The following is a 23,176-nucleotide window of genomic DNA, read 5'->3' on the forward strand; positions in this document are numbered from 1 at the left end:
TGTAGGATTCGGGAAGACAAAAATACCATGAAACCCCATCACTCATTTTACGCGCCAAATTAATTTCAGGTGAAAGTGCACGCTAAACGACTTACCAGAGAAGATTGTGTTTCATCTTTGCCTTCTTTCTACCATTACCTTTACCGGGAGGAGGGAGGAGTTGAAGGAGATAAAAGAGGTATGTCTATATGGACGCAAAGAGGGATAGGGTATGCTTTTAGCATGCAAAGATCACTCGGCCATTCCTCGCGCATTCATTCTTCACAAAAGAGTACTATACAGCCTTTCCGCCCTTCAATATACTCTTTTACAGAGCTCCCGAAGCGATTCTATGGCAACAATGAAAGGTATACCGAAAGCGAGAGGGATGACAAAGAGGACGATGAAGTTAGTCACACAAGATGTACATCAAATAAAAGTGGGTCCTCAACACTTGTGCATCAACGAATGAATTCTCAAGCTGTGCAATTCTTCTCTCCAAGAACGGACAGGATAGTCAGTGAAGAAGCGCTTGAAAATTTACTCAATCATTGCGATCGTGCTATTGTGCTCTCCAGAGGTTCTTCCGATGCGAACTCTTTTTGGACAGCAAAAGATCATCTTTTTCAGGCTACCCGCATTTACGTGGACTTGGTCAAACGATCATCGTTGAAATCTGACATTGATGTACTATCGTACGAAACATATCTTATTCGTAGCGGATATGCGCATGTCATTCGAACAATTGGTGCGCTCATTGGTCGGGATGGGGTAATTGTCTGTGCAAGGATGATGCAAGATCTTTTGCAATGGGAAATGGACTTATTAGACATGGATTTTGAGAGTGCGGACGGAAGCGATGCTTGGCATAAAAGAAGGAGGGAAAAACGGTCGATGGAAAACGGAGCCAATCAAAAACCGCTCAAACTGGATGAGGAAGAAGCAATGATTCTTGAGGAGGCCGTTCTTTCATCCGGCCCTTTTTTGCAAGATTTAACACCAATTCTCTACGACATATTCAACGATCTCACTTCTGAAAGCGTCAATCTGTACAGTTTCTCACGTAAGTTCATAAGCAAAGAGCACGAATCAATAGCAATGGAGCTCAGGCTACTTTTAAGGCAAGTACCACACAATGCGTGGGAGCGTCCACTTTCTATGGAATGGAATCGATTCCGAACTTCGACTGAATCGTTCAATAGTGCCAGCTCCGTCATTGATGCATCGATAAGGATGATAGCACAGGCATATGCAAAAAGCGCGCAAACTTCCTCCACTGTGCAACTTTTATTGGATGAAATGGCGTATTGCAATTCAACAAACAAGCATGTTGTACTTTTGCAACAGATGGTCACCCAGTCCTTTCGATATCAACTTCGCCTGGTGACCAAAATTTTGATCGATGAAAATGAGGCAGATGCGATGATACTTCAAGAGAAGCTTAAAGAGCTCTTGGAGACATTTGATCGTATACTTTCGATATCATCTCGAGGTGTAGGAAAGCTTTGTTCTACACGATCATCTCCATGGCATACGAAAAATTTCACGACTATTTTGCGATGCTTGTTCAACTCGATAAGGCTCTTTGAAAATCCTATATATTGGCACCTCTTCGAATCAGAAGAAAAAGAGAAAGTGGTACGACTTTCCTTCAAATTTCGTTCTTGGTTGGAGCACTGCATTGAAGTCAATGACCAAATAGACCGAGCTTGTCTTCCAAAAAATTCAGGCATAGGAGTTTTCAACATGATTTTGCATAACTTCATGGTCTCTTCTCCGCTTTTTGGCAAAGCTTCGGTGGGAATGGCATCCAAATTGATCGATAACATGCTTACTTCCGATGATGCACCGCAACCTGATGAGATTACATTAACGATCCTCATTGGGAACTCGGTAAAATTGAGGGATGCAAAACTTCTTCGATCGGCCATACTAGCAGCTCATTTGTCTTTGAGCAAATATATAAGAACGAAGTCTGACCGCAGAAGATATAATGCGGATTCTGTTATGTGCAGTTTATTACGGTATGCTGCCATCTCCAACGATCGAGCTCGAATTATTGCTTTGCTAGATGCGGCCAGATTTGCATCATTGTATCCTCGTCCGCTTAATGGAAAAAATAAAGCGCTTCTTGATGTTGCTCAAATCTCTGCGCAAAAGGTTATTGTGTTGCTTTATCCATCCCTTCAAATCGATCGACCTAGAAAACCGATTAAACGTGTGCGAATACGGAAGCTCAAAGCAACTAGAAAACGCGAAAGGAAACTTGGATCTCTTCATAGTGACCCTCAGGCAATTGATGAGAAGGAGAAGGTTAACTTTGATTTTCTTGATGAAAGTCATGTTCCACTGCAATTTCATCCGTCCGTACTTGTAGCAGCTCTACATTTTGCTGTTGAAAAAGGAAATACCGGCCTTGCTGAACGAATTTGGAGATTATGGCTACGAGTGATAAAGCGACAAGCTTATGCAGAAGGAAACGTGGAAAATTATGTCACCGTCCGTGCATTGACAATGTTGAATGGATTATACGCAATGGAGGTTAGGCGTGACTTCAAAAGGAATGCACGTTTGAAAGCTTACAGCGCTATGATCGATTGTCTGCCTTCTTCTGTGGGTCCAAGGATTTATGGTGCAAAGAGAGGACATAGGCTTGCACTTTCTTTACGATCCAGAAGGACTGTAGTCGGTTGGGCATATGAATTGGGACGTAATCCGAATATCGATCCAGAACTGGCAAATCGTTGGAAAAATGATGGAAGTTTAGTGGCTAGAAAAGTTACACGATTAAGATATCTTCAAATGAGAGATTTTTGGTTGTCAAATCAAGAAAACAATCATTCCTCCTACACAACCGTAAAAGAGGCATTCGAGAATTTCAACCTGAATAAAGTGTCGCCCATTCCAACTTCGCAAATTGTGCCGTCAGAGCGACCTGATCATCCATTCTATCGGAGCTTACTTTGCGTTTTCCGTGAAAAAGGTGAAGATCGTGGTTGTTTTGATGAACGTCTCCTTCAACAAGACGCTTCGTTTTTGGAATTTTTCAGATTGATTAACATTGACATGGAAACGTTTGGCCTAGAAGTCCCTTCGGACCTTCGTATTTGGATCAGTAAACACGATCAATGATCACAAGAGAAGAGAGATTATTGAGAAATCTTAATTTAACAGTATACCTTGCGATGTACATCAGGAAAGGAGCATTTCAAGACAATAAACAATGTATATTACCAACAATGCAATAGATCACCTACATACCGCAGCGCACTGGCCATCTTGCGCATCTTTACTAGAGAGAATGTTTGCTTTTGACTTTATTCGCATTCAGAATGGATAAGACTTTTTGCTTCGCTCTTCCTCCGCTTCCTGTGTTGCGACGATGCCAGATCGAATTTGATCTTGATGAGCTTTATCTAGAAAAGGTAAAACGCCTTCTCGATAAAGAGATGCTGCTTTATACCAAGCCACATCTTCGGGCCAATTGCGCATTGCATACGCCAATCGACCGGGAATGCCAGGCTCTTTTGCCATTACTTCAATTGGGACCATGTGGGTATGAATCGTGAAGAGAACTGCGCCACTTTTTGGTAACTTTCTCAATGTTTGCCTTTCAGTTCGCATGACCAAATCTTGTGGTCGTTGTATTGGCGTTGAAAGATCGACTGGACCTAATGTTGAATCAACTTTCACCGTTCCTGCTTCATCGATCGGACCTTTTGTTGAAGCGTCATAAAGATCTTCCGGACCATTTGTGCTCAAGCCCCAAGTCAATTCTGTACGATCGTCCAGTTGTTCTTCTTCAATGGAGGATTTTGTATCGTTGAGAACGTCTGGCACCAATGTACCGTCGCGCAATTGATAAACCTTATTCATCGAATCCTCCTTTCGAACGACTTGGAAGAAATAATTATTCCTCTCTGATAAACGACCACTTCCGGCTTCCATTTTTGTGAAGAAACGATCTAAAGGATCACGAAGACGCTCAGCAAATTGCGGAACTTTGCCAGACGTATGAATCTCTTGTAATGTACTATTCAACTTGTCACGTAATCGCCAAAAGCCAGCTGTACAAATGCTACCAGCTATAAGCCTATATTGTACCGCCCCTCGATCATCAGGGACGGCGTCATCATCAGGCAATAGCAAAGCCAAATCATCGGGAACCAACTCTCCTGCGACAGCCATTGGATTATACGAAGAAGGATCAATTTGTTCTGATTGCAAAGCGTTACTATCGTCAATATTTGGCAGAGGCCACCTTTTAAAAGGCAGATTGATACCATCCTTGCACTCTAAACGTTGGATCGCACGAACATTTTCACCGAAATTTCCGGCATCTTTGGCTCCGTGACATAATTCAATTCGAAAAAGGTCCGGATAACGGGCGTTCAAATAAGCTGAAATACTACGAGCTACTTCTAAAGCTGCCAAAATATTCCTTTGTTTGGGATGTGGAACGATGTCACAACATTCTCTTCCTTTGTTCTTGTGTCGCAATTGGCGTAAACGTATGTAGGCCGGATAAGATCTATACAATTGGAACCATTGAACTTCAGGAATGAAACGAATTCCCATCGTTACTTTATAATCACCATATCGGAAAGGTCGAAATTTGGGAGAGTCTGTGGAGCAGATCATACGATAAGATTGAGGCTCTGGAAGAGACCATTGTCTATTGCCTAAAGTTTTCCGTACTTGCTTTTCAGGATGTGTAAGACTTGCGAGGTCTGTATGCTTTTGAGATTTTGTCAAAAAGAGACGAAGTAGGATCGCTACACATGCCATACATGCTATGCAAGCCACTGGATCCAGCCCAAAATATGTAAATGTTGTGATTTGAGAAACCCATGACGCTCCTTTAGCAAGATGTGCACCTGACATATTTTGCGAAATGTCAATGGTGGATTTTGCAAAGAGAAAGACGCAATCCGATTTATAAATTGTTGAGGTTTTATATGCTTTGGATATATTGATGGCACGATGATGAACAAGCTTTCAATTCTTTCTCTGTTTTTGGAATGACTTGGTAGGGGAGAAGGATGTTTTCAAATTATTCAACATATTTCAACTTCTTTTGTCATCTCGATCACTTTCTTATCTTGATCACAATTCTGTTACTTTTTAGAAGTGCATTACCCCACTCAAAATTATAAGATAATGAATATACACTTAAAGTGTACATTAAGATAGGGCCCTTCTTATCCTTGACGCCTTTAGCGCGCCATGCGCTGCGCTATGAAAGAGATCTTGACTTTAAAAGCACGACAAGTAAAAACATTATCATATAATATAATCGATTGAACGACATATGAATGGGACAAGAAGAAGAGTTACACTTCTTTACATTCTACTTTGACGTTCTTTTGTATCTTGAGCAATTTTAATGACAACTTTTCCTCCGCTACGTTTATCGGCATCTTGTAAAAGCGCGAAACCTGACTTCGCCTCTTGCAAACCATCTAAAACGGTATCGATCACAGGCACGATCTTATTTTGATCAATAAAATGAATCATTTCCTTAAACTCTTCCGCACTTCCCATCGTTGAACCCATCACGTCAACATTTCGCAAAACTTCACGCATTGTGATCGTCATCTTTGGAGAAGCAGTCATACCATAACAAACAATCTTTCCGCCATTCTTTAAACCTGCTATAGCTGCTTGAGCTGGTACTTCACCTCCCGCACTATCAATCACAGCGTCTAAATATGGCCTTTCAACCATTTCATCTTTGACCATCTTTGCTAATCGTTTTGGCCAATCTTTTTCACGATAAAGTACGCCACCCTTTGCGCCCAATTCGATGGCTCGATTCACTTTTTCTTGCGTTCCACCTGTAACGAAAACATTTGCACCTCTTGCAACGGCAAATTGAAGAGCAAGGATAGCAACACCTCCTCCAATTCCAGTGATCAAAATGGATTGACCTTTCTCAATTTTTGCTTTGGTGAATAAAGCGCGAAAAGCAGTCACACCTCCGCACGGAAGACAAGCTGCTTGAAGGCTATTCAAATGAGCCGGAACGTTTACCACCATATCCTTTTCGATTTGACAATATTCAATAAACGTTCCAACGCCATTGGTTGGTTTCGTAGAACCCAATAAGCCAAAACCGTTTCCGCCTAAACCATTCTTTGTCTTTTCAAGAGCAGGTTCGGGACCAAGAGGATCTTTTTGCCATCCGCGTGTAGGCACCAAAATGACTAAATCATTCGGATGAGTTGGTAAACGTGAATCTTTCTCCATCTTTCCGCGAACGACTTTTCCAACGCCATCACAACCAATCGTTGAATCGCCAAAAGTTAAACCGGGATATAAACCTTGCATAGCCCATTCATCCCTCCTATTGAATCCTGCTGCAGTCATCTGAACTAAAACCATTCCTTCTTTTTCTTTTGGAATTTCGATCGAACGTAATATGGCTTGATTCCTTTCACCTTTTTGGGCACCTCTTTCTAATTGAAAGGCTTTGCATGATTGTGGAACATTATTCAAAGACATTTCGGATGCTCGCGATAATGACGATGGAAATTAACAGGAAAAGTTGCCACCCTCTCCACACTAGCGAGAGTCGTGGAGACTATGCACGGGACATTGAATAAGAATTCATGCGGGGTCGTCATACTAAAAATACAACAGGAATGTTTAAGCGACGCCCATAGGACGCGCTTAATTATTAAAGTGATGATATAACACGCGCTTGTAGGGTGAGAGCGCTCACGTAATCAATTGCTCCAGGGCGGGCACACGCCCTGAGGGGGGTTGCGTCAAAACTGTAACTAACTATTACATAGGGCGACACGTCTACAATAATAGCGTATAATAATGTAGAAAAAGGTCTTATTCGGTTTATACGCGCGTACAGTACTGATCAACTAGTGATTCACAGGTTTTTTCCGCGCCCACCCTTTAGGACATGAGGTAGGTTTCTTTTAATGTTCACTATATATAGAATAGTTAAGATTCTTTATATATTAACCTTAATATTATATTTTTATCTATATATTAGCCTGATTATTACTTTTTCACTAGTATATTAATCTTAATTATTATACTTTTATAAGTGTCTCTATCGTCTATAGTGATAACTTAGGCATAACTTAGGCCTGAGTGTTACGCCGTAGAAGTATTTAGGCCTTTAAAGGTAGGGCCTGTTATTATAAATAGATTGGGTTGTTACTATAAATAGATATTCTACGCTCTCAGCGGATTTTATCTGCTTTTTCCTAAATTTGTTTAGCAAGAGCAAAAAAAAACATTAAAATTAAACATACCGTACCTTGACTCAGTAAAAAAACCTAATAAATTCTACCAGTACGAGAACTGTAAAAAAATAGACGTGTTAGTACACGCGTAAGGATTTTTTTCATACAGCTGTTTATAATGTATAAGTAGGGTTAGGTTTTTTTAGGGAGGTTACCTCCCGGGGAGATGGGAGGTAAAATTTTACTACCTCCTGGGGAGGTAGTAAAACATATATTTTTGTTTCACGCCCTAGAGGGGTGGTGCGGCAGGCGCACAAATTTTTTTTGAGGGGTGGTACGGCAGGCAAACGCATACACCCTACGCATACAAGCCCATAGGTACCTATATACAAAGAACATTCCTGATTCATGCCTCTATATACACTAGCTACCTCCTACCTCCCGGTGGTGGGAGGTGGGAGGTAGGGTATGTAGATTTGAGTTTACCTCCCTAAAACCCAACCTTATACATAAGCCCGGATGATTGATTATATGAGCTTACTAAGCCTATATACGTATTAGTCAGCCTTATCAAGACGTGTGTATGATTATTTAAAAAACTTATACGCGTATGATTATTTAAAAGGTTCTTGCGCGTCGCGTGCTTATATAAAAGCTTTTTATATGTGTGATGAGCTAAAAAACTTATGTGTAAAAAATCCTTACGCGTATACTAACGTGTCTATTTTTTTATAGTTCTCGTACGGATGGAATTTATTGGTTTTTTTTACTGAGTCAAGGTATAGTATATTTATTTTAATGCTTTTATTTGCTCTTTTTAAGAAATTTAGGAAAAAACAGATAAAATCCGTTGAGAGCGTAGAAATCTATTTATAGAAATAATCCCTACCTTTAAAGGCCTAGGCACTTCTACGGCGTGACACTTAGGTCTGAGTTATCACTATAGACGATAGAGACACTTGTGAAAGTATAATAATTAAGATTAATATACTAGTGAAGAAGTAATAATCAGGCTAATATATAGATAAAAATATAATATTAAGGTTAATATATAAAGAATCTTAACTATTCTATATATAGTAAATATTAAAAGAAACTTACCTTATATCCTGAAAGGTAGGGGTAGAAAAAACCTATAAATTATTAATTAATTAGTACTGTATACGCGTATAAACCGAATAAGATCTTTTTCTATTATATATTATTATTATAGATATATCGCCCTATATATATACTCTAGTATAATTGATTATATAAGCCTCTAATATATATATGAGCTAAAGTAACCGATAGAATAAGATTAATCTATATACTTATATGGTAAGAGTATTTATATAATTAGTTACTCTAAGGTAGTATATACCTTAGAGAGGTAAACCTTTTTTTTATCTTTATATCTTATATCTTTTACCTATAGAAACTTTTTAGGTATCGATATACTTCTTTAATATTTAATAGAAGATTTCCTAAAATATTTATCATATCTAAGTATTTATTATAGGTAAAATTTAATATAGTAAAATATAATTATTTTAATTGATTAACTATCTAAGTACCTACTAATAATTCGTTCTTGATTAATCGATAAGATCTCCTGATATACTATCTTTACGATCCTAGATATTTTACTATAGAAGATAGTAATAGAGTAATACTTATCTTACACCTACATATATCTATATACACTAGCGTATAATTTTATAGAAACATATATATTTCATATGAAAGCCTACGTATAAGGGTGCTCCAGGGCGTGCACGCCCTGGAGGGGGGTTGCGTCAAAACTGTCACTAACCATTATATAAAAATGAATGTGATCGTGGCTTCAAGGCAATGATGATGAATGAAGGCTCAATGATGTGGTGTGGGACCATAATGAGGTCCATAATCGATTCGGCGAGTGACCTTACGTGTGTAACATTAATTACGTAATCACAACCCTAAGGCGTAGGCTTGTGCACGCCCTGCATTGGAAGGGGGTCGCGTCAAAAGTGTTTTAATGCGGGCGGGCGGGCATCGGATGAATAATTATTAGAGTGAATTTGTTTCCTCTACCTATCGTCACTCCTTCACCCCAACCACTATGGCCGGACCTATCTCTTCCTTTTTGCTCGCTCTCTTAGCCCTGGCAGCTACTCCCTTCACTCTCCTTCGCATCCTTCTCTTCTCTCGCACATCTTCCCATCTTAAATCTTCCAAATGCGCCCTCGTCACTGGCGGTCGATCTCAAAAAGCGCTCTACATCACCCGTGCTCTTGCCAGATCTGGCTACAGCGTCATCCTTGCTGAAGAGACCGGATGGTCAACTTTCTGTGCAGCACGCTTCTCTAATTCGATTCATAAAATTTACTCTCTTCCTCTTGGCGGTGGTCAAGCCTACATTGACGCTCTCCTCCAAATAGCTAAATCAAATCGTATCACTCTTTTCCTCCCTTGCAGCGGAGTAGCAACAGCCATCGAAGAAGCAGCCGCAGCAAGACTGATGAAGAAGCAAATCCCATCACTGGTAGCTATCATACAAGATGCCGACCTCCTTGAAACTCTACACGAAAAAGATCGCTTCATTGATCTGGTCCACTCACTCGGAATGGATGCCCCTGCCGGACATCTTATCAAATCGCCGCAAGAAGGACTCCAGCTTCTCAGACGAACAGGGAACACTCGCTTCCTGTTTAAAGCAGCTACTGTTCCCGACGATGTTGGTCGGTCTGATATGACCACGTACCCATTCCTGCACGCGGATGCATCTGTGGATTGGCGTGGAACCGAGAAACGTTTAGAGACTGGGATGAATATACCTATCTGCAAACAGACGCCATACCTTGCGCAAGAATTTATTGGTGGGATGGGAGCAACTGAGTGGTGCACGCATGCTACGGTCATTGATGGCCGGATAACAGCTTTTGTGTGCTGTCCAAGCAATGATATGTTGATGACCTACTACAATGCCACGCATACTGCTATGGGTCAGCGAACCCGGAAATGGTCTGAAGAATTCCTTGACAGGCTTGCTGAACATCCAAGATGGAGCAAATCTGATCTCACCGGACACTTTTCCTTTGATTTCATACATCAACCGGAAAGTGATCGATTAGTGGTGATTGAATGCAATCCGCGTGTACACACTGCAATTTGTTTATTACGAAAAGACAAAAAGCTTGGGCAAGCAATGGATGGCACATACACTCAATCCAGCCCAATTACACCTAGCTTGAATGTGGAACCGGTCAGCTGGCTTGGGCATGACCTTATTGCTCGAAGATGGCCATTGCATCACGCCACCGACATTTTGTCTAAAGCCGGTGTCGAAGATGGTGCATGGGAAGAGACAGATGCTTGGTCATATTTCGGTTTCTACCATGTACAATGGGTCGGACTTTTACTCGTCGAAGCCATCAATCTTAGACGGTGGAGTCGGATCAATATCAGCACAGCAAGAGTATTCTTAGCAAAATAAGATCTGCACACATTGCACAATACGATTGCATCTTCACTCTTTTCACAAATTAATATTATGGCTCTTCATTATCTTATCGCGGATCAAGCTTCATACCCATATGCCAATGATTACCTAGACGTTTGCAAGAACGATATACGGAAAGAAAAAGGAAAAAATTCTTGTATTAGTAGATTCTCATATAAAAACATGATGGTTAGTTACAATTTTGACGCAACCCCCCTCCAGGGCCTGCGCCCGCCCTGGAGCAATTGATTACGTGAGCGTGCACGCTTAGAACAACTGATTATGAGAGCCTCTACTGCCCTCTACTGCGTCTACAAGCCAAGGAGACCGATAGATTAAGATTGATTTACGCGCAGTGGCTCCCGGTCTAAGAGCGCTGGAACACGTTTTTCGTCTATTTCAAGGTGCGCAATTTTGCACAAACATACAAACAATTCTGCAAAGGTTCTAGGTAAGTAGGTCTAATTTTTGTGTGCATGTAAAGTACAGCTTCTGACGATTCTTTCTATATAATTTTTAGGTTTCTATGAAAAGGTGAGTGAGATTAACGACCTGAGTAAGCGCCGCGCTATTTAATGACTTCTTTCACCCTTCTTAGTATATCTTCATATAGTTTTTTAAGGTAAGTTTCTGAGATTTCGCTCTAGCCCTGATTGACAACAGCTATTAATCGTGTTTGCCTCTCGTTTACTGTTATTTTCTCCTCTATTAGCGTAAGAATCGGCTCGGCGATAAGCTCCTGTAATCGGCGCCAAACATTCTTAATTAGGTTAAGATCTAAGGAATAAGCAGGCTAGTCATCGATATATACGATCTTGTTAGTCTTAAGAAACTTGATATTCTTATCAGCCCGGTGGTAGGAGTGACCATCAAATTATAAGAGTGAATAAAGAGGCCTGTTATCTAACCAATTTACTATAGTTTCAGTAATAATACTATGATACTAATCTATTATAGTTAAGCTAATTTAAGCGGATAAAACACCTAATAAAGTACCTTAAAAAAACCGTAAAAATAAACCGACTACCGCCTAGACCTTCTAGTCACATTTATACAATCTAAACGATTTTCATCTCCTTTTACTATCTATATATGTATTCGCCTGTTTACTACGTTTATATATATTAAAATCTCGTCGATCTAAACCACCTATAACCAGTCATTATACATCTAATTTTTATACTTTCTATACTACTTTAGTCTCTTTAATATATATAGTTATATAAACACTAGTTTTTTATATAAAACTTAAAATATAAACTATTTTTCTTTAAAATATACCGAATCAAGTTTATACTATATATAGGTAGTTCAGGGTAAGTTAACTTTATAAGTCTATATAGTTTAATTATAGAAGCTTTTCTATAGTGTAAAGCTATCCTGATAATAAACCTTTCTATCTATTTACTTTACTTTATAAGTTTCTTCTTTTACTTTAAAGATACTACTTACTATTTCTTCTTCTATAATTACTAAATATCCTGAATCGTACTTACTGACTAACCTAGAGCCCTACTTACTACAATAAAATTTTTTCTATTTTCAGCTATTAAGATCAGCACCTTAACCCTCTCCTCTAGTGACAGATAAGGTCCCCTGACTATTTTTGCTATAGTAAAGAGTAAGAAATAGAGTGTTGAAGTGAATAGAACACTCTACGCGAACACAATACGCGACGCGTTCCAGCGCTCTTAGACCGGGAGCCACTGCGCTTGTAGGGTGAGAGCGCTCATGTAATCAATTGCTCTAGGGCGGATACACGCCCTAAGGGGGGTATGTTAAAACTATAACTAACTATTATTTATATATATATAGAGGTTATATTAAAACTGTAACTCGTATACGTATAAGGATTATACTAAAACTATAACTAACTATTATAAATATTATATTCTTATTTAGATAGTAATATATAAATCTTTATAAATAAAAAAAAGTAAAAAAAGATAATCTTAATAAGATTAGAATATTATTTCGTTATCGTTCTAATATTATAATATAATATATAATACTACTAACCGTTATACTAAATTATCTTTAGAGTTAAGGTTTAAGAAAGTAGATTATATATAGAGTCGGTATAAATTATTAAAGATAACTAAATAAGTTAGAAAATACTAAAAGTCTTTATTTATATAATTTATAATTAAACTTTACTATATTAAATCTTACCTATAATAAATACTTATATATAACGAATATTTTAAGAGATCTTCTATTAAATATTAAAGAGGTATATCGATACCTAAAAAGTTCTTATACCCGGTACCTAACGAGTCGATTATAGGGTGAATCGACTCGTTAGGTACCGGGTAGGTAAAAGATATAAGATATAAAGATAAAAGGTTTACCTCTTTAAGGCGTACGCTACCCTAGAGTAACTGATTATATAAGCGCTCTTACCGTACAAGCATGTAGATTAGGGTTAGGTTTTAGAGGGGTAAACTGAAATTTACCCTTCTACCCCCCAACCCCTGCCACCGGAGGATAGGGGGTGGCTAGTGTAAATAGAGGTAAAATATACTTATATCAGTAAAAGTTAGCTTAGTCATTTAGTATAACTAAATATAAAAGTTATATAAAAAAGTTTGTACACATAATACTTTTACTAGTAGGGAAGAAAAATTAGAATTTTAGCGCCTTTTACTACCCTCCCGGGGGGTAGCAAAATTTTTACCTCCCATCCCCCGGGGGGGTGACCCCCCAAAAAAAAACCAACCCTACACGAGGCGCCGCCTAGAGCATATATAAGCCCAGATGATTAATTATATAAGCTTACTAAGCCGATATACATATTAGTCAGCCTTATCTAGACGCATATATAATTATTTAAAAAACTTATTGATGGGTAATGATGACTTTCACAGAGAAGGTGAGGGTAAAGTACATACAGTGACAAAGGGTCTATGAGTTTTATGTATGCGTGCATAAATGCATGCAGGCTGTGTCTGATCAGACTGATGATGCGCCAACAAGGAAACGTGACTCAGTTCGCATGCATGCGGCAGACTGAGCACGAGGTCAGGAATGTACATATGCTAACACTTATACGCTAAGAAACTTATGCGCGTGTGATTATTTAAAAAGTTCTTGCGCGTCGCGTGCTTATATAAAAACTTTTTACGCGCGTGATGAGCTAAAAAAAAACTTATACATAAAATAATCCTTACGCGTATACTAACACGTCTATTTTTTTACACGTCTCGTACGCATAAAATTTATTAGTTTTTTAGTGAGTCAAGGTATGGTATATTTAATTTTAGTATTTTTTGCCTCTTGCTCAAAAAATTTAAAAAAAAAACAGATAAAATTCGTTGAGAGCGTAGAAATCTATTTATAGTAACAGCCCAATCTATTTATAGTAACAACCTAATCTAATTATAGTAACAAGCCCTACCTTTAAAGGCCTAAGCACTTCTACGGCGTGACACTCACGACCCCCCTTCCAATGCAGGGCGTGCACAAGCCCACGCCTTGGGGTTGTGATTACATACGTAAAGTCACTCGCCGAGTCGATCATGGACCTCATCATGGTACCACATCACATCATTGAGCCTTCATTCATCATCATTGCCTTGAAGCCACGATTACATTCTTATCTATATATAAACAGCTGTATGAATCACTTTTCTGAAATTGACATCATCGATCCCTTGTTGAGAAGCACAGTATTGACTGAAACACAAAGTGTACATTCATCATTGCATTCATCTTGGAAGAATTTTGATGTTGTAGGAGAGATAGGTTCGATATCTAGCTAGATCTGCCTGAGCTCCCGCTTATCGAAGCTCCCGCATGCGCCACCAGACTGCGAGGAACAACAAAAAGCTAAAACCAATCAAGAAACCGCAAGCTAAAACGATCAAATCTCGATAATAAGCGCCATCCTCAAAGCCGAATAGCTTATTGGCAAACAATGACACATCCGTTCGAACAGGCACGCCTGCAAACGTATCAATGAATTGTAATCCTTGCAGTTGGTTGTCTGCAACTGCCTCAAGCGCATATTTGGACGGAACGATCCACCTTAGCCATTTCACAACGGATGGCATGCTATTCAAAGACATCACGAAGCCCGCCATAAAGATGTTGAAAAGGATATAAACCGCAGCGAGCAAGATTGCTGTTGATAAATCTTCAATATAAGCAGCCAAGATCATATTGTAGATTGCAATCACCCATGCGAACACTACCATGATAAGAATGAACTGGAAGAAATCACTGGCAGACGATCGTAATCCTACCATCCAGTAAATGATGCAAACCATCAAGATTGTCGGAATGGCACGTAAAAGGACCAATTCATACGTCAAGTGGGCAGCAACCCAAGACCAGGGCGAGTATAAACCATTAGCCCGTTCCCGCATCATCAATAAACGCATTTTTGCCAATCCTACCACGGCAGAAAGGCTTGAAAATAAGATCAAGATTGTCATTACGAACATCGATCCAACTCGGTTTTGAAAGCCACCCAAATCCAATTTCACCTTGAAGAAACATGCACCAATGAAAACCGAAACGATTGCAGATCCAAGAATATGAGCGATCGCACCAGTTTTTTCCCGTTTGGTCATGAGTAAAGATCTTGCTGTAAGGGCATGCAATTGGGTGATAAACGTTGTAACAGTCTGAGAGCCACGAGAGCCATGATTGATAGGCAAAGCAGATTGAACAAAATCATCCGGAAGTACAGTGTCTCGAAGATGTTTTTGATGTTCTGGACCTTCGAATGCCAAAGCGAGCATATGATCTGCAACATTGTGTCCTCTCGGTACCGGTACTCCAGACTTTTCGCAAAAGTCAAGCGATGCAGATGGAGGACCATCGAATAAAGTTTGACCTCGACTAAGCAGAATCACACGATCTGCCAAATCGAATATTTGAGACGAAGGTTGATGCAAAGTGGCAATGATTGTCGTTCCACCGTTGATACCACAAGCGAGATCACGTAAAGCTGTTATCACCTTTTGTGCAGAGAATGCGTCTAGTCCACTCGTACATTCATCAGCAATCAATATTTTTGGCTGGCCAACGAGAGCAACGGCTAAGCTAAGCCTTCTACGTTCTCCGCCAGAAATGCCTCGACTTCTGGCATCACCTATGCGATGATTGGCGATTTGGCTTAAGCCCAACTTCTGTAGCGTTTCATCAACGATCCGTACTCTTTCATGTTTTGGCACATTCTCCGGAACACTCAGTTCTGCAGCAAATTGAAGGGCTTCCCGAACTGTCATGAATCCTGGCAAATTGATCGAATCGTCTTGGTCTACAACAGCAATCAAACGATGCTCAAATCCATTGTGTGATTCATTCTTGCTCAGCCATGACAATTTGCCTGTTACTGTTCCAACTTTTTCCCTTCCGGCAAGAACATCTACCAAAGAACTCTTTCCTGCACCACTTGGACCAATGATGAAGTTCAACGTTCCAGGGAGAGCATAAGAAGTGATGCCGCGCAAGATATGGTATTGGCCGCGAGAGCTCGGCAAAAGATTCGATGGATGCTCACTGTTGTATTCTTTCAATTGAATACGTTCACCTTCACTTTGATCCGAAAATCTTGCTTCTTCATCCTCTGCTCTCGCTTGTGCTTGAATCATTGCTTTCTCCCCTCTGAGACGACGAGGAACTTTGTGCATAAATGTAGTGCTTTTAGCTGAATCGGCATGATAATGAATCTCTTTCCAAGCAAGACCAATAGCAGAACGATCATCAATACGTTGCAAAAGAGAAGCCTTCCTTCGTAGATAATATCCAAACGCTAGAGTGACCAAAAAGACGGCCAAAGAAGCGCCCAAGATAGCCAATCCTGCGATCACACCGTTCGAAAGACTTCCAGATTGTTCTGACTGACGTTGCAAGAAGGAATTTTGCCAATCTTGTTCGAGGTCATACTGAGAAACACAACTGCCATAAGAGCATTGACGTAATGCAAGACCGTCAGGCCCAACAAACTTGTTAAGCTCAGCTGTGCTCAATTTGCATTGAGTTTGGCCAAAGGGATTGTTTGGATCTACAAAATCGCAAGGGAAATCCAAAGAGCCTCCGATACTGTTGATGATACTTGCAAGTGGAAAAGAAGGGTTTGAGCAAATCTTTGCTGTTTCGATGCAAGAACATGAGAAAGAGGAACAATGCCACAAATCTGTTCCCCATTGAGCCGTTGAAGATTGCACGTGGTCAGTAGTGTTGCTACTCGCGCAATTTTCAGCTTGACAATAAAATTGCTCAACGCCATCCAAAAAAACGGATAAGTAGGATGAATTGGACACCGCATCCCATTCTGCCATACCTGTTGCGGTAAAGTTGGGTACGTTGGCCACTTTGATCCCTGTAATTGTGAGATTGCCAGGGAACAAAGCCGAAAGCGTGGCTTGTTCGACATCACATTGCAAATAGGAAGCAGTAATTGCTCGTGGCTGATTGTTGCACGTTAATGTATTGTTGATACTGTAGTTGGCCAGACCGTTGCTTTGACCTTGAGCGGAAGAAGATTTGGCGACACCCTTTACGCCTCGATTGACTTGCGTTTGACGAATATCGCAAGAATCAAGACCTTTGCAGATATTGCAATTTAAGCCTCCGAAGCCATCATCGCACTTACTACATGCAGTACTATTGGCTGATTTGAGAATTCGTAATGTAGGGTCGACAAAGGTAGAATTGCATGTAGCCTCTTCACAGCCATTTCCACCAAGGCCAGGAGGACATTGACGAAAGAAGGGTAAAGTAGAGGACATCTTTGATGGATGATGGAGGAACAGAGCAAAGAAAAGGATAGGTACCAAAGCGAAGTAAATGTGCGGGTCAGCGGAAGAGCGCAAAGGGAGTTTGGGCGCAATTGGTGTTTGCGTTCATGTCATATATTTTTACCAATTCGGCACCGTGATAGTTTTATGAATCCGAACAGGAGTTCATCTGTGGAAGTGTTACGATTGTTTGTATGAATTTAAAAGATGATGATATGAAATGAACAATACATTTCATTCTTTAAGGAGAGGTTGATGGAAATGAAGGAAGGAAAGGAGATGATGACCAATTCATCTTAAGTAGGAGTAAAGGGAGAAACACTTGCCCTTCACTTGCGCAGCGCAGCGCAGCGCACGCAGGCCAAAGCGGTATGATTGCTTTCAAGCCACAAAACAACAAATAATCTTCTTCTCTCTCTCCCGTGTTATCATCGGGCTCATGCATCATTCATTGTGCAAGCGGACGAAGGGCGGGCATAAATTGACTGAAATGGTGAAGTTACAGTGTAGTCAGTCACTGTTGAAGTGCCCTTATCCGCTTTGACACGCGTGAACCGTGCGTGCACTTCTTCTTTAATGGCTGCGCCCAAAGCATAAAATGAGAAAAGAAAGATTCCAGATCTCCTTCACCATCATCTCCGCGGCACTGAACCTTTTATCAAAGCTTTACATTGAAGGAAGTGTTATGACTTGATAATTTCGTCAAACAGAAAGAAGGTTATTGTCTTCTAGGTTAACACAATGGCGAGCGCAATCGGCTTGTTCATCTACGTTTCGCTTTTATTGGTTAATGCGATTGCCATCTTGAACGAAGAACGATTTCTAGCGAGAAGTAAGTACTCTTTTTTATGGAGGCGAACAGCACCAGAATGAAGTATTGATCTCTTTTTGCGCTTTCTTCTTTTTTCTTCTTCTTTCAGTTGGCTGGTCTTCTAGCCAATCTTCATCCTCTTTTGATTCGTCCGGCTTTGGTGGTCAAGGTCAAGAAGCAAGTGTGAAGACAAGGCTAATTCATTTGATTAGCGCTGTAAGAACATTGTTACGAGGTATGTTAATTCACTCGATTTTACCAACGAAATTGCTAATCTCTCTCTTTTCTTTGTCTATCATAACGTACAGTTCCACTGATCGTACTCAACGTTGTCATCATCATCTACGAGTTAATTTTTGGATAGGAGAGAGACTTCTTGATCAGCAGAAATCGCCATGTGTTGACTTAAATGATACAATTGTTTCATCATTCTATAGTACAAGGCAGAATTGATTTCGAATCGGTCCTAGTGCTCCTAAGGAATCCAAACATTTTATCGCGTTCGATCGTGAAAGGGAGGTTATTGAATGCTGAAAAGATTTCAACACTAAGGTCAGATTGATCACGATGAATAACAGATGATGCAGCCACAATGAGGTACTTGAACTCACCGCCAATGGATAGACCTTTCCTCCTCGTAAAAATGCGCATTGGACTAAGTCCTTAAATGGAATCGTTGTAGGATCTTCAATTCCAGGCGGTAGTGGACGTGGGATCTCTTTTTCATCCTCGCTTTCATCTTCAAAGATCTCCTTTTCATTCTTATCGCCTGACTGTACTTCTGTGATCGCAGAACCGGCCTGACTTGAGAATCCGAATCGAACGCCTTTGTCCAATTGTTTAGCAATTTGTTCGAATCGTATCCATTTACAGCATTCCGGATCCAGAATCTCTGAAGGTTGATATTTAGCCTTGTACCGCATCTTTGCACATGAATGAACATATAAGCCCATACTGTAATGGCCAACGGAGCCCATTCCTTCTTTCCTCTGAATTTGACGTACTAATGCTATCTCTCGAAGAGCGCTAACTTTTCCCAATTGTAAGCCGCTATCATCAGGATCGTAGAATAAGTAAACGCTGCTTATGCAGCGAGGTAGAATATCCAAAACGCCCACTGCAATCAATCGATCATCCAAGCGCCATTCCATATGATAAAGATCAAAATGGATCGGACTTTTTGAATACATGTCAACCTTTTCTCCTGGAATTGGTGATTGACATTGTTGTGTGCCTTTCATTGTAGGCAAAAATGGAGAATGACATAAAAATCTCTCAAATCCATCTTGATCAGAAATTTCGTCTTCTTGTTCTTTGTGTACTTTTGCTTGATATTTGCGAAAAAGTTGATATTTCTCATTTGATGATTTGGCATGATGTAGAGTAACTTGCAAGCGCTTTCTTTGTGGCGGTAAAGGAGGATCGATTTGAGCTCTTTGTCCTTTGCGGTATTTTTGTCCATCTTTGCTCCTTAAAAAGTGATATTGACCGAGCAATTTTTTTCTTTCTGAGAGATCTTTTTGCACGTTTGCCCGAAATAAAAGATGATCTTGTTGATCATTTTGCCATTCTATCCGATTCCATTCATCTTCCACATCCCAATTTCGAGTATATTTTCCTTTTCGCAGTGCATTTGAGATTGTGATTGAATCATTACGATCATACAAATTATGACGACTGTTTGATGATCGTATGAAGTTTTGAATTGAATTGAATGCTTGTCTTTGTTCTTTGTTTGGCTTGAAAGATTTCACATCTAAGCGAATAGCTAATTGAGCACAGCATGTACCGTCTTTTCCACAATCAGGTCGATAAATATATTGACCTGACCTTCTCCAGCCACGATCAAGCATAGATTGATAGGATTCTGGAGTTAAATGGTGTGCCCATAATCCGTAAGATTTACTGGATTTCTTCCTATTCACTTTTCCACTTCCAGGTTCGGAACAATAACCGCATGTTGAAGTATTGTATCCAATGGGTGTGATTATACTTAACCTTTCTTCTCCTTCTTCTGAATCGTTCTCATCATTGACTGAGATGGATTGATTCATATTTTTTTCTTTTGATGGAACAGGAAAGACAAGAAACGTGATGTTCATGTGTGAGTTTGTATTATAGAATACTTTGCTGTGTGTGCAGTGCATACATGCACCGTGCACACGATTGTATGTGTAGCGCTGTGCTGCGTATGTAATCATGCACACACACTTCCCTTTTCCCTCCACTTCTGAATATTAATAAACGTGGAGGTTTGTAATGTTATGTACACATCTTCTAAACAATCACTTCCATCTTTTCTTCATCATCAACAAAAATATACACAGAATACAACATGTCTACAACAGATCCAACTGCCAAAAAGGGCGTTCAAAGCGGTCAACATTTATCGGCCGATGAAAAGATCAAAACCGCTTTTGCTTTGGTAAATGAAATTCAAACTGGAATGCTTACAACCCGTTCTCCCGATGGAAAATTGGCAAGTCGTGCAATGATTCATGCCACTTTGGAAAATAACATTTTCAGCTTTTACTTTAATCGTGAATCAGGTAAAGCGGATGACGTAAAAACAGACGATCAAGTTAATTTGAGCTATTTAAATCCAAAGAATGGAGATTGGGTTTCCGTTTCCGGAAAAGCAACTATCAACACAGATAAGAATAAAGTGAAGAAGCATTGGAGCTCTGCATTGAAAGCTTGGTTTGACGATAAAAAGGATGGCAAACATACAGGTGACGAAAATGATCCAAGAGTTGCTCTAATCGACGTTCATCCAGAGGTGAGTCTTTTTCCTTTCCTTATTCTCCAATAGTCCATCTCTGATACCTTTTTCTTTCTCACAGGAAATCCGTCTTTTCAAAGCTGATGGCAAGTTGAGATTCTTATTCGAAACTGCAACCGCAGCATTGTCCGGTGAACCAGCTTCAGGTGGTAAGATGTTGATCATTGATGAATCAGAACTCCAAGCCCACGCAAAGGTGCATTAAGCTTAGTCATAATGATGTATAGTCAGATCCTTACACAAGAAATGTTATCAATCGAATGATACTATCATCATTCATCATCTCTTCTTCCGTCGTGAAATTCGTCATCATATCCATTCCTTCTTTGATTCGAAATTGTGCTTTTGATGAGTGTCAGATTCGACATGCTTTTGCCAAAAGCCTGAGCAAATTGATTCAACATCTTCAATCTCTTTTGGCGTTTCCGCGTTCAGGATAATATTGCCTTTCTCGCCGTAAACAGCAACATCATCCTCGATCCGAATACCTAAGCCCCAAAAATCGATCGGCACGCCTGGCATTCCTTCTTGACAATATACCGCAGGCTCTACGCTTAAACACATTCCACTTCGCAATTGCGTATTCCGGTCGACCGTTGAGGTATCATGCAAATCCAGACCGAGCCAATGACTTAATGCGTGTGGATACAAATCCCTTTCTAAGCTCCCAGCAGGCAAGTTGAATCCCAACCGTTTCAGTTCTGAATTTAACATTTCAACGCTTCTTCTGTGCAAAGCGCTTAAAGTATATCCTTGATCTTCGCTGACCAATTTGGTACATGCCTTTAAGACATTCAAAATTGCACCGTATAAATCACGTTGAGGAGAAGTGAAACGACTGTCAATAGGAAATGCTCTGGTAATATCAGAAACATATCCATCCATCTCACAGCCTGCGTCCATGCAAACAAGCTGACCTGATTGGCACACGTCATCATTTTGCACATAGTGAATGGTGAGTGCGTTTTCCCCTGATGCGACCACTGGTACATAGGCCGGCCTCTGAGCACCTTGCATCGCACAAGAAGATTCGAAAATGGTTTGCAATTGCCATTCTGTACGACCTGCTTGAGTAGACTGCATTACTTCCATCATTGCATGCGAGCCTATCCTGCCCGCCCTTCGCATAAGTTTCAATTCGTTTTCTGATTTGATCAACCGTAGTTGGTGGACTTCTTTAGATAGCGAATGACATCGGCTTGTGTCGCTTAAAAGTTTGATTATAGCATCAAAATCGGCTTTCCTGGGAAAATTGTCATAAGCTGTGGGCGATGGAGGTGCGAGAAAGTTGAGCAAGGATGGCGTTCGGCGGGTCAAGGTTGATTGGCGAGGGATCGAAGGAGTTGGCGGAGGGTCAACGTAGACATGATCGAAAGATGGCAAAACTTTCTTGAGGAATTGCAAAAACGCTGAAGGATCCATCAAAAGCGCCTCATCCGCTCCAAATATACTTTGCGCTCCTTCAAGTCCAATGCGGGGCCCATTCCAAACTTCACCTGATTGATCGTGCGGTGGGATGAACATGGTCATCCGATAACCTCGGCTGGTAGAATTTTTTTCCAGTATCAAAGCCGAATCAGGCTCTTGGAATCCTGTTAGATAGAGAAAGTTTGAATCTTGCCTAAAACGGTAGAATATATTCCCACTCATCATCTTTGTGCGGCCAGACATGCATACAATCACGCTGCCTTCGGGTAGTTTGTCTATCAATCTTCTTCTTCGATCTTCGAATTCTCTTGCTGGAACACCAGGCGTTATTTCATCCTCCGCAACAGCTAACTGACCATCTTTATCTGGCGGTATGATATCAGCACCTGCCAATAAAGGAAGCCTTTGAGGGAATAAATGCGGATGAGAGAAAGGTAAAGGCTGTCCCTGTCGTTGTATGCGTTCTTTGTTTTGTGAGTTTGTACGTATTCCATTGTTACGAGGATACGGTTTCGAAGTGGAAACAGATTCACGAATGAGTGCTGATGAGCTGTACTGTCTTGAAGAAATTGCAGGTTGATATGTTTGGCATGCTGCTGAATGCAATCTGGATCGACGTGGCTGAGAATGAAAAGAGTTTAAATGTTCCGGAATCGAAGAGAGATACCTTGAAATGTGTGATCTAGCCTGTATTGGAAGACCAGATCGAACAGATGGATAATATCCAATCATTGTTCATCAGGCTTTCTCTTGTAT

The 23,176-nt window shown here is 40.3% G+C and overlaps 9 protein-coding genes across 9 annotated transcripts; 4 read left to right on the plus strand and 5 right to left on the minus strand.

Annotated features, from left to right (window-relative positions):
- Positions 1-52: 52 nt before the first annotated feature.
- FA14DRAFT_28641 (uncharacterized protein) lies at positions 53-3,211 on the plus strand. Its single transcript, XM_025502133.1, has one exon. The coding sequence runs from the start codon at positions 181-183 to the stop codon at positions 3,109-3,111; it is 2,931 nt and encodes a 976-aa protein (XP_025351638.1). The 5' UTR covers positions 53-180; the 3' UTR covers positions 3,112-3,211.
- Positions 3,212-3,306: 95 nt separating this feature from the next.
- On the minus strand, positions 3,307-4,767 carry FA14DRAFT_128341 (uncharacterized protein; the record flags this gene model as incomplete). Its single annotated transcript, XM_025496850.1, has 3 exons — positions 3,307-3,665; positions 3,828-4,196; positions 4,281-4,767. 3 exons carry the CDS (start codon positions 4,765-4,767, stop codon positions 3,307-3,309), a joined length of 1,215 nt encoding a protein of 404 aa, XP_025351639.1.
- A 349-nt stretch (positions 4,768-5,116) lies between these two features.
- FA14DRAFT_140049 (NAD(P)-binding protein) lies at positions 5,117-6,595 on the minus strand. Its single transcript, XM_025497087.1, has one exon. The coding sequence runs from the start codon at positions 6,481-6,483 to the stop codon at positions 5,323-5,325; it is 1,161 nt and encodes a 386-aa protein (XP_025351640.1). The 5' UTR covers positions 6,484-6,595; the 3' UTR covers positions 5,117-5,322.
- A 2,675-nt stretch (positions 6,596-9,270) lies between these two features.
- FA14DRAFT_151645 (uncharacterized protein) lies at positions 9,271-10,855 on the plus strand (the record flags this gene model as incomplete). The annotated part of the gene is made up of 1 exon (XM_025497481.1): positions 9,271-10,855. One exon carries the CDS (start codon positions 9,271-9,273, stop codon positions 10,642-10,644), a length of 1,374 nt encoding a protein of 457 aa, XP_025351641.1. The 3' UTR covers positions 10,645-10,855.
- A 3,348-nt stretch (positions 10,856-14,203) lies between these two features.
- FA14DRAFT_151646 (uncharacterized protein) lies at positions 14,204-17,390 on the minus strand (the record flags this gene model as incomplete). The annotated part of the gene is made up of 2 exons (XM_025497482.1): positions 14,204-16,189; positions 16,274-17,390. 2 exons carry the CDS (start codon positions 17,388-17,390, stop codon positions 14,430-14,432), a joined length of 2,877 nt encoding a protein of 958 aa, XP_025351642.1. The 3' UTR covers positions 14,204-14,429.
- Positions 17,391-18,152: 762 nt separating this feature from the next.
- Positions 18,153-18,468, plus strand: FA14DRAFT_106138 (Yos1-like protein; the record flags this gene model as incomplete). Its single annotated transcript, XM_025495770.1, has 2 exons — positions 18,153-18,231; positions 18,320-18,468. Coding segments are annotated over 2 exons (228 nt in total), but the record flags the coding sequence as incomplete, so codon positions are not given.
- A 173-nt stretch (positions 18,469-18,641) lies between these two features.
- Positions 18,642-20,264, minus strand: FA14DRAFT_128369 (uncharacterized protein; the record flags this gene model as incomplete). Its single annotated transcript, XM_025496853.1, has 2 exons — positions 18,642-19,642; positions 19,700-20,264. The coding sequence occupies 2 exons, from the start codon at positions 20,262-20,264 to the stop codon at positions 18,642-18,644; spliced, it is 1,566 nt and encodes a 521-aa protein (XP_025351644.1).
- A 247-nt stretch (positions 20,265-20,511) lies between these two features.
- On the plus strand, positions 20,512-21,461 carry FA14DRAFT_162790 (uncharacterized protein). The gene has a single exon (XM_025499759.1). The coding sequence runs from the start codon at positions 20,546-20,548 to the stop codon at positions 21,020-21,022; it is 477 nt and encodes a 158-aa protein (XP_025351645.1). The 5' UTR covers positions 20,512-20,545; the 3' UTR covers positions 21,023-21,461.
- FA14DRAFT_166165 (Creatinase/aminopeptidase) lies at positions 21,302-23,152 on the minus strand (the record flags this gene model as incomplete). Its single annotated transcript, XM_025500007.1, has 3 exons — positions 21,302-22,884; positions 22,921-22,979; positions 23,088-23,152. 3 exons carry the CDS (start codon positions 23,150-23,152, stop codon positions 21,302-21,304), a joined length of 1,707 nt encoding a protein of 568 aa, XP_025351646.1.
- Positions 23,153-23,176: the final 24 nt, after the last annotated feature.

Source organism: Meira miltonrushii, assembly GCF_003144205.1.
Source record: "Meira miltonrushii strain MCA 3882 unplaced genomic scaffold FA14scaffold_10, whole genome shotgun sequence".
NCBI lineage: Eukaryota > Fungi > Basidiomycota > Exobasidiomycetes > Exobasidiales > Brachybasidiaceae > Meira > Meira miltonrushii.